We start from the raw sequence: 10,969 nt of genomic DNA, 5'->3' as shown, positions 1-10,969 counted from the left end.
AAAAAAAAAAAAAGGAGTGCTCCCGCGCAGGCACACACACACACACACACACACACACACACACACACACGCACACACACACACAGAATATTAGGTTTTACTATCAAACTATGAAAAAGTTTCTATGAGAATGCAGAGGACTACAACCCAGACTATCTAGCAGATCAGGCAAGAGGACTCTCCCAGCAAAGTTATCTGAGCTGAGACTTAGGCAATACATTAGGCATTTTTTTTTTCTGGTTTTTTCGAGACAGGGTTTCTCTGTACAGCCCTGGCTTTCCTGAAACTCACTCTGGACCAGACTGCTCTTGAACTCAGAAATCCGCCTGCCTCTGCCTCCCGAGTGCTGGGATTAAAGGCGTGCGCCACCACGCCTGGCGTATATTTTAAGAGAACGTTAAATAATATACCAAAAAGTACTATATTCAAGTCTTTTTTGAGATATTAAAAAAAATAATTTTGAAAATACAAGTTCTGAAGTAGAAAGTTGATAAGGATGTCTATGGTCTATACTTCTCAGCCTCATATCATCCCATTTTCCTTCTAGTTCTTTCCTTCAATCATACTGGATTCATTCATGTCCTTATCTATGTCCACTCTTGTATAGAGATCTTTCATTATGATGTTTTAATGTCCCACACTTACTGTTTTGCTTTTTAAACTGCTATTTTAAAGTTCCGCTCACCAGGTCATTTTCCAGGTATACTTCCCTCTTGTACATCAAGAAAAATATTCTTGTACATTTCCTTAGCACATTCTCCCTCCAATAAGACGCACTATACCTAAACCCTTAGTTACCAATTACTAGGAACTCTAAGAACACAACCATGATTATCATATTCACCACTACTTACATCTAGTAAGTGGACAATAAATATCAAGCGGATATGTGAAACAAGGTAGAAAGACAAGAAAAATTACACGGACATAGGAGATGAAAAGGGCTCCTCATCCCAGAGTCCAGCACAATAAATGTTCGCCGTGAAGGCTATGGATATAATATTCCTTTCATATATAGATATTTTGTTAAAATAGAATGGAACAAGGCTGACGGCATGAAGACCTGATCTTGGGTAGGTCTTCATTCCTGGCTAGACATTTTCTGGAAATCTCAAGAAAGAAATGAAGAGAAATTAACTTTAAGATCCCTATAGGCTTTTTTACCTTATCAATTTTAATCCTGTCAGGTACCCCACAGCAATCACCCTATAATCACATTTAGTTTCCACTAGCAACCTTTTGAAGACACAAAAAGTTCCGAAGACTCAAAACCCATTCAAATACTACATGTGACTGTTATAAAAATAATGAAGTGCTGCTCTTTGAAAACCCCACACCAATGATCTTGGGTATGCCTTATTTCCTAAGGCCTCCTTGTTCTTAACCTAGGTGATGAAAATCTACATTGAGACACAATGCAGAAGCCGACCAGGGATAGTGTGCACCTTTAATCCCAGCCCTCAGGAGGCAGAGGTATCTCTGTGAGTTCAAAGCCACCTAGTCTACAGGGGAAGTTTCAGGACAGCCAGTCCTGTCTAAACAAAAGAAAAGTGTTTCTGAACATGGTGGTACACCCTCTAATCCTAGTTCTCAGGAAGCGAGTTAGGCCAGCCTCATCAACACAACCACGTAAACCCTGTCTCAAACAAAGACGTTTAGGGGGAAAGAGAGATGGCTTAGTGGGTAAAGGACCTTCCCACAAAATCGTAACTATCTGAGTTTAATCCCAGAATCCAACGTAGGACAAAACTGATTCCTCAAAGTTGTCCTCTGTCCTCCACATGTATACTACGGCATGTGTGCCCATGTGCACAAATTATAATAAAAGTTAAAGAATTCTCAAAATAATGATGTCTTCAAGGGCTGGAACTAAAGCTTGGTGAACAAGTATGAGGATCTAAGCTCAGCTCCCAACACCCATCTAAAAAGTCAGTTGTCGAGTCAACGATGAGAGAGGAAGAACTAGACTTCCTGGCCAGAAGTCTAGCTCCAGGTTCAGACCATATCTCAAAGGTATAAGGTAGACAGAGACTGACAGAGCAGGACTCCCAAAGTCTTCCCGTGACCTCAGTACAAGTCAGTTCATCAACACCCCCATACATACACACAGTCTTTTAATAAATCCCAATTCTACTTCACACTGATTGTCCTGGAATTCCATTTTGAATTAAAGCCATTTCTTTAAAAAATTAAGGGAATTCCTCATGCTACTGAAGGTGGCAGAATGGAGCTGTGCCTTCTCTCTGCTGCTGCTGATCACAAGATGGACAAACGAACTAAACCCGAGAGATTTAATTTTATGATTCTTTCCTTTTTAAAAAAAGATTTACTTATTTACTTATTTTATGTATATGAGTACACTGTAGCTGTCTTCAGACACAACAGAAGAGGGCATCAGATCCCATTACAGATGGTTGTGAGCCACCGTGTTGCTGCTGGAAATTGAACTAGGGACCTCTGGAAGAGCAATTATTAACCTCAGAGTCATCTCTCCAGCCCCAGATTCAGTTATCTTTAGCATGATTAAACTGGTTCCTAGAAGGTTCCTTCTAACCACAGTAGATAAATTAATCACAGCTTTCAAGGCTATCACTTTAGTTATTGACATAAGACTCAAAGCATGCTTCTTTATTAGGTTCATAGGTTGAAAATTGCCTAATATGCTTCACAAATTCAAATACTAAAGAACATTTTTAAAAGTAACTTACCAAAATATTTTTCTTATGTCGTTTTTCTTTTATATGTTTATGTGCTCCCTGGATGTTTTCAATGTGAATTAAGCAAAGTTTGCATAGATAACGGCAATTGGTATACTCTGGTGACCGCTGAAGAAAAAAGTTTAAAAACACACCTTTTCAGTAATCAAAGAAGTGATAGATTAGATAAGTGAACAATGTGATTATATGACTGTAACAGACTGGAAAGGCACTGAGGAACTGCACTTCGGGTTAGATACCCACTAGCACCACAAGAAAGAAAACAAGCAAGCACTGCTAAAACACTGATTTACTAAGTAGTCAGAACTAATACACTCAAGAGATAGTTAACGTTTTCAAAATAGCCATTACAGAATATCAAATACTAACTTCAAACTGTAGTACAAAAATGCTAAATAGGCTTACTACTACTTATCTAATATCATCTTGCTCCTTAAATCTTATTCCAATGTTGTCCTCAAAATCAATTCAAACTTAACTTTTGGTCTGAGTACTCTGAAAAATAAAATGTACCCTTATGTTGAGATATGAAATGAATGGATCACATTATTGAAGACAATTTCTAAGACTGAGTTCTAAAAATGTTCCAATCAATCACAGTATGAGAATAAACCAATATTCTCTTGAGGTAAACACTCTGAAGGAACAATTTGGGCACATTAAAATACAAGTCACAGTACTTCACTCATGATTTTGTTTTTCTCAAAATAATAAAACAAGTGGTTGAAGGTACGAGACACTATGCCAAATCCTTCATATATAAATTGTCATTTTAATTCTTAATAATCCAGTAAGATTAATATTTTTATTTTATAGATATAAAAACTATGGAGCTTGGGACTTCACACCAATTCAATAGTACTGAAGACATAATGAATTTCAGTTCACATGTATCTAAGTCTAAAGTCAACACTCCTTTACAATAAAAATAACACCTATATGCATTAAAAAGAAAGCTTTAAAATGCTAATTTTATATCACCGTTTCTATTGTCTTACACTAAAATTTCAGTAATATTTAGCATTTTATTTCAGGTTAATCTTCAATATTCAATGGAATTCCTGACAAAAGGGTTTTCTCATCTGGAAATATATATTATTTTTGGAGGGGGGAATAAAGATAGATTTATTTATTTATTTTATGCACGAGTACACTGTAGCTGTCTTCAGACACACCAGAAGAGGGTATAGGATCCTATTACAGATGGTTGTGAGCCACCATGTGGTTGCAGGGAATTGAATTCAGAACCTCTGGAAGAGCAGTCTGGAAGAACACTGAGTCATCTCTCTAGTCCTATTTATTCTTTTTAAAAATATTTTATTTATTCATATTTCATGTATGTTAGAATTTGCCTTAAAAGTGTTTAAGTGTACTGCATGTGTATGATGGTCCCAGAAGATAGTTTCAAGATCCTCTTAACTGAAGTTACAGGGACAATGTGAACCACAACGTGGGTGCTAAGAATTGAACTCAAGTCCTCTGTAGAATAGCAAATGCTCTTAAAACACTAAGCCAACTCTCCATCCTCAATAAATGATATCCTTTAATAAGAAACCTGCATCAAATTTATAAACAGTCCTACCATAGACTACTAGAAACAAACTCAACATTTATAAAGCATTATTAACTTTTAAGACTGTTAAGTTTCTCTATTTTACTGACAAAGGATTTAAATCTCAAGTATTAAACTATTTCTCTGAGGCTATAAGCAAATAAATATACAGCTCTAATCTTTGTTTTAAAGGAGCCATTTGTTTTCTAAGAACAGGAATGAAAGACTGATTCACAGTCATTAGCATACTGCAATAATCCAGGAAAGAAGTAACAAAAGTGGCAGAGTAATAAAAAGAGCTTAATTTGGGAAGTGAAAATATATATACTTAATACCTAATAAAGCAGTAAGTCCTGATGAGATCACTGGGGGAGTCATGAAATCTGTGATTAAAATGCTAGTGGACAGACTATGTCTAGATTCTTTTGGTGGGGCAGGAGAAACCCAACTTCAGACAAAAACCCTGAGTAAAAAGGAAGAAGACTAGGATGGTACTTTATTTGGAATAAACATCACAGAGGCCTACTTATATGTTTATGTAACAAAAACAATTTTAAATGACTATATACTAGCTAATCTTTATACTAGATTTTATGTCAAAAACTTAACTTACATTATCCTATCTAATACAACAGTTTTATGAGCTAGGTGGTATGTATGTATGTTCACACACATGTGTATTTGGGGAACCTCAGCTATCACTCCTCTCCTTCTATCTTGTTTGAGGCAGGGTCTCTTATTCACTACCATGTCTACTAAGCTAGCTAATTTGTAAGCTTCTGGATATTCTACTGTTCTCATCAGCTGAGAATACACATACTACCACATCTAGTTTAATGTGAATTTAGCAGACCTAAACTCTAATCTTTATGCTAGTGTGGTAGTCACTTTATCCACTGAGCCATCATCCAGGTCCTAAGAAGGTGATGAAGAGACTACTAAGTTTGAAACTATTAAGAAACTATTAACTATGACTGTCTGCTCTTCAGAAGACCCAGGTTCAATTCTCAACACACACATGGCAGCTCACAACTATCTTTCTTTCACTCCAGTTCTAGGGGGTCTGATACCCTCTCCCAGCCTCTACAGGCACCAGGAATCTACATGATGCACACACACAGATGCAGACAAAACACTTATTATACACTTTAAGTAAAAAGGGGGAAAAAATCCTTTAAAAAGGGTTAAATAGCATATTGTTTCCTACCAGTAAGTGACAGTGGTAAACCAGATGACTCCAAAATCCACCTGATTTACTAATATGCATGCTAACTTTAATTATGGACCAACTGCTATACAGTAATAAATAAAATACAAAATGGAACAAAAGTGTTCTCACAAGGATTTCGTTCATCAATCTAGGTATTTTGTTTTTCTAAAGTATATAAAATCATACTATTACCTTCATCCCTTTCTTATTTGAGAATAATGGCCTACCTTTTATATACATATTTATAAACCTCTTAAGTACATATTTCTATGCAGTTTGATTTTTCATTATCTAGTGGTGTTTTTATTGCTTAACCTATGAATGTGTTTCCAGGTTAAGAAATTAATTAGCACTACACATGTAAAAACAAACAAACAAACAAAAAACAAAAATAGTTTCTTATTTCTAATATTCAGTAAAAGGAGAAAAAGAATTTAACAACATGTATAATAATGTAAACTAGTATTTAGTAATTTATTTTCATCCATCTGAATAACTGAGTAAATTGTGGGGGGGGGGACTAAATCTAAGGCCTTTTGCTTGCTGGGAAAAGGCTTTGCTAATGAATTACATTTACAATTAGACTTTTAACTTCTAATGGAAAGTAACATGCCATTTTTAATCAATATATATCTAATGTCTGGCACAGTTGTTCCATATAACAAGCACTCCATATTTACTAAATGAAGGAATAAATAATCAGTCAGCAACTTATTTTAAATCAACCAAAGTAGCATTTTAGTGAATATTTTAAGCGTTGAAAAATAGTAAACACAGGGAATAAAGAGATGAGTCAGTAGTTAAGAGTGTACACTGCTCTTCCAGAAGACCCAAGTTAGTTCCCAGAATCCATATAAGGTATCTCTCAGCCATGTGTATCTCTGGCTCCATCTGATGCCCTCTTCTGGCTTCCAAGGGAACCTGCATTCACATGCATGTATCCCATACAAATAATACACACATACATATATATATAATTATAAATTTAAATAAATATTTTTTAAAAATAAGAAAAAAGTAAATACTAGAAAGGCATGGCCATTCATTGATACAATCACAACATTCAAGAACCTTTATGAGGTACAGTCTAGGCTACAGTCATAAAAGGCTAACAATAGGGAATGGAAAGGAAGGAAAATGCATAGGAAAAGGAAAAGCAGAAATAAGAAAAGGAAAATAAAAGAGAAGGAAAGGGGAAAAGAAAGAAAACAGTAAATATTTTAAGCAAGCCAAACGGCCTCCAGTCAACTTTGCCATCATAGCACGGAAGCAGCCATAGATAATATATATATTTAAAAAAAAAAAATGAGTACGGCTGTGTCCCAGTAAATATTTACAAAAAACGGAAGTGAAATATATCTCCATATTCAAACAAAGCCAAGAGACAGATCATAGTTTGCTAATGCCTATAATAAATAAAAATCAACTTATGCCAGGCATGAGGGCACATCTTTAATCTCAGCAATCAGGAGGCAGAGGTAAGTAGATCTCTGAGCTCATAGCCAACCTGGTCTACTTAGTGAGTTCCAGACCAGCCAAGGCTACACAATAAGACTGTCTCTCAAAAAAGGCAAAAAAACAACAAACAAAAAAGAGGTGATTTTACAAATACATTGTCTGACTGGGGGGGTGGAGTGTTGCCTAAGAGACCAGAATACTATGTGTCTCATCAATAAAAGTGACACAAAGTGTTAAGTGTTACACTCTAGAAAAAGTCATAAAGCATATATTTCTCCCTCAATAACTAACATAGCATAGCATACTTTTTCAAGTCGAAAGATGTGATCTCTTTCTAGACGTTCTTCTGCTTGTTTCAAGCCTAGCCTCTGCTCAGGTGTCAAAGCAGATTCATCTATCACAGTGGCATTTTCTAAATAGTCCATCTCAGAAGAATTTTCTTTGTTAGATTCCTCACTCTTCATTTTACCTACAAAAGAAGCAATCAGTTATCATCATTAAATAAGTTATCATCATTAAAAATGATAAAACAATAAACATTTAACTATGGGGGTAAATTCTTTCTGTATACGTTACTTGGTTGTACAAGCTGTTAGATGTATGCATGGTAAGCTCATGAGATGGCTGAGATAGCTTGGCCATTTGAGATAGCCTGATGACCTAAATTCAATCCCCAGGATTCATATCCACATATGTACACCATGTGCACACCCATACATAAATGAATAAATGCAATCCTTTTAAAATTCAGTGCTAGCCAAGTGGTGGTGGTAAACACCTTTAATCCCAATACTCGGGAGGCAGAAGTAGATAGATCCCGGTGGGCTCCAGGCCAGTCTGGTCTTCAGAGCAAGTTTCAGGACAACTAGCTCTACACAGAGAAACCCTATCTTAAAAAGAAACAAAAAAAAAAAAAAAATACTAAGGGACTAAAGAGATGGCTGGCTGAGCAATGAAGCACACTGGTGGTAGGCAAGCATGATAATATCCCCCCTTAATCTCAGCACTGGGTAGGCAGAGGCAGATAGATCTCTCTAACTTCAAAGCTAATTTGGTCTACATGGTGAATCACAGAACAGCCAGAGCTACATAGAGAGACCCTGTCAAGGAAAAAAAGAAAAGAAAAATAACATAAAATAAAAGCAGCACTGACTGCTTTTCAAGGTTCTATTTCTAGCACCTACATGATAGCTTAAAACTATCTGTAACTCCAGTCTTAGGGATCTGATGCCGCCTTCTGGCCTCCATTAACACCAAGCCAGCCAGGTCTACATAGCAAATTTCAAGAGATCCAAGGCTACAAAGCGAGACCCTACATCAAAAATAGGGCATATAGTAGTCTTCCAGAGAACCAGATTTTGACTCCCAATACCCACACCACCTATAATACCAGCTCTAAAAGATCATAGGTCTCTGGCTTCCTTAGACACCCACACTCATATGCACATACCAACACATAGACATATACACAATTAAAAATAAAATAGGGGTGGAAAAATAACTCAGTGCTTAAGAGCACTTAAAGGTCTTGTAGAAAACCCAGGTTTGATTACTAGCACCCATACCAGGTAACTCAATTTCCAAAGTGTCTAATGCTCTCCAACCTCCACAGATACCTATCTGCACAGAGTGCACAAAAACTCAGGCAGCACATATAAGTGTAATAAATAAATAAATCTGTGAAAAATAAAGTCTCTTTTTTAAAAAAAAGATATATTTTATTTACCTGTCTTCAGACACACCAGAAGAGGGCATGAGATCCCATTAGAGATAGTTGTGAGCCACCATGTGGTTGCTGGGAATTAATCTCAGGATCTCTGGAAGGGCAGTCAGTGCTCCTAACCGCTGAGTCATCTCTCCAGGCCCCATAAAGTATCTTTTTTAAATGTATGAAATTATTTCCTTTTTTAGAATCAACATTAAAATAGAAACTAGTAAATTGCCTCAAACTATGTACCACAGATCACTAGAATTTGATGTTAATATACTTATTAAGTAAGTATAGAAAATGCCTGTCTATAAAGTCTTGTATACGAATGTTTATATAATTAGTGCTCTCATATACAAAAACAATTCTATTCATTTAAAAAAAAAAAAGTTATTTTTCCTCCTCCACAGCTCCAGCACCGTAGCCACCATGAATGACACTGTAACCATCCGGACCAGGAAGTTCATGACAAACCGTCTGCTTCAGAGGAAACAGATGGTCATTGATGTCCTTCATCCTAGGAAGGCAACAGTACCAAAGGCAGAAATTCGGGAAAAGCTGACCAAAATGTACAAAACCACACCAGATATCATCTTTGTATTTGGATTCAGAACCCACTTCAGTGATGGCAAGACAACTGGTTTTGGCATGATCTATGATGCTTTAGATTATGCAAAGAAGAATGATCCTAAACACCAACTTGCAAGACATGGCCTTTATGAGAAGAAAAAGACCTCCCGAAAACAGCGAAAGGATCATAAGAACAGAATGAAGAAGGTCAGGGGCACTGCGAAGGCCAATGTTGGTGCTGGCAAAAAGTGTGTGGAGACGGGATACAGCCAAAGGAGTAGATCTTCGGTGACTTATGTTTTGCTGTGATGTGCAGATTTCTGAGAGGACAAATAAACTAAAAAGTTTCTGGGGAAAAAAAAAAAAAGAAGTCTGCTTGTAAACTGTGGTGGTTTGAATGAATACAGAGTTGAGTATTTGGTTACCAGGAAGTAGCACTATTTGAAAGGGCTGAGTGATGCGGCCTTGTTGGAGGATGTATGCCACTAGGTGGGCTTTTTTGAGGTTTTAGAAATCTTATTCCAAGCAGTCTTCTCTCTCTTCTCCTGCTTCCTGCCGATCCAGATGTCCAACTCTCAGCTACTTCTCCAGCACCAAAACCTGTCTGTGTGCCACCTTGCCCCCCACCATGACAATGGACTAAACCTCTGAAACTGTAAGCAAACCCAATTAAATACAGACCATCATCTGTATCCTACCAGAAATGAAAAGGTAGCTATTTCTCTCTCTCCTCTCTCCTCTCTCTCTCCTCTCTCTCTCTCTCTCTCTCTCTCTCTCTCTCTCTCTCTCTCTCTCTCTCTCTGTGTGTGTGTGTGTGTGTGTGTGTATTTTTGTTTTGAGGGTGGGGGGAACATGTGCAAGTCAAAGGTCAATTTTCAGGGAGTCAGTTCTTTCCCTTCCATTATGTGGGTTCCAGAAACCAAACTCAGGGCATCAGACTTAATGGCAAGTGCCCTCAACTGCTGAGACAACTCACCAACCTTATTTCTGAACTCTTTACCAACATTTCACAAATATAATACTAAGACATTTGTAAAAGAAAAAAATTTTTGAGAAGGGTGCTAGCGATCAATTCCAGGGCTTTATGCATACTAGGCAACTGTTCTATTTGGTGAGTTAAAGCCCAGCCCCAGTTTATTTTTATTTTTACATCAATTTTATTCTCCGGTGATAAAAACAACTGCCTCTCCCAAAATATTGATTTAATCAAAACAAAATAAGAGTACCTCCCACCTTGAGGGGGGGGGGAGCGCTGAGCATCCTACCATTTGGAACGTAGTGATATGATCAGGAATACACGGTCATCTCTGGCTACCCAGCATTTTCTAGCTAGCCTAAACTACATAACTCTGATAAACCAGAGGAGAACAGAGGAGAGTAGGAAGAAAGTATGCATATACTCAGATAATTAACTGAAAGTAAAGCAATGCTTAAAAGTGGTGGCTCATACTTACAGGTAAGCCTGGCTGGCCTGGAACCCTTTATGTAAATCAGGATGGCCTCAAACTCACAGAGATCCACCTTCCTCTTTTCCCTTAGTGTTAGTGCAGATATTAAAAAAGAATGGCCACCAAAGTCAGCCAAAACATTTTAAAACAGAAGTAAAACTCGGATGTGGCGACCATGCCTATAATCTCAGCACCAAGGAGATCGGGGGCAGCCTGGTCCAGTACACCACAGAAGGACACCCTTAAAAAAAATCTCAATCTCAATCTCCCTCCTCTCTCTCTCTCTCTCTCTCTCTCTCTCTCTCT

General features: G+C 37.2%; 1 protein-coding gene and 1 pseudogene across 8 annotated transcripts in view; one reads left to right on the top strand and one right to left on the bottom strand.

The window, feature by feature from the left end:
* The window catches only part of Tut4 (terminal uridylyl transferase 4), a 128,268-nt gene that overhangs the window by 68,069 nt on the left and 49,230 nt on the right, over window positions 1–10,969 (bottom strand). For all 7 annotated transcript variants that reach the window (XM_029539463.1, XM_029539461.1, XM_029539466.1 and 4 more), the window contains exons 3-4: window positions 7,243–7,406; window positions 2,709–2,825 (exon numbers count right to left, since the gene is read on the bottom strand). In XM_029539463.1, the coding sequence (XP_029395323.1) occupies window positions 2,709–2,825; window positions 7,243–7,406 (281 nt within the window). The remainder of the gene's footprint in view (window positions 1–2,708; window positions 2,826–7,242; window positions 7,407–10,969) is intronic.
* LOC110322769 lies at window positions 9,068–9,565 on the top strand (annotated as a pseudogene). The gene has a single exon (XR_002380596.1). The product of XR_002380596.1 is annotated as a 40S ribosomal protein S24 pseudogene (transcript).

The sequence above is a fragment of the Mus pahari genome, chromosome 6 (assembly GCF_900095145.1).
Source record: "Mus pahari chromosome 6, PAHARI_EIJ_v1.1, whole genome shotgun sequence".
Lineage (NCBI taxonomy): Eukaryota > Metazoa > Chordata > Mammalia > Rodentia > Muridae > Mus > Mus pahari.
The sequence above is the reverse complement of the archived record's forward strand: the minus strand, read 5'-3'. Positions and strand labels throughout refer to the sequence as shown.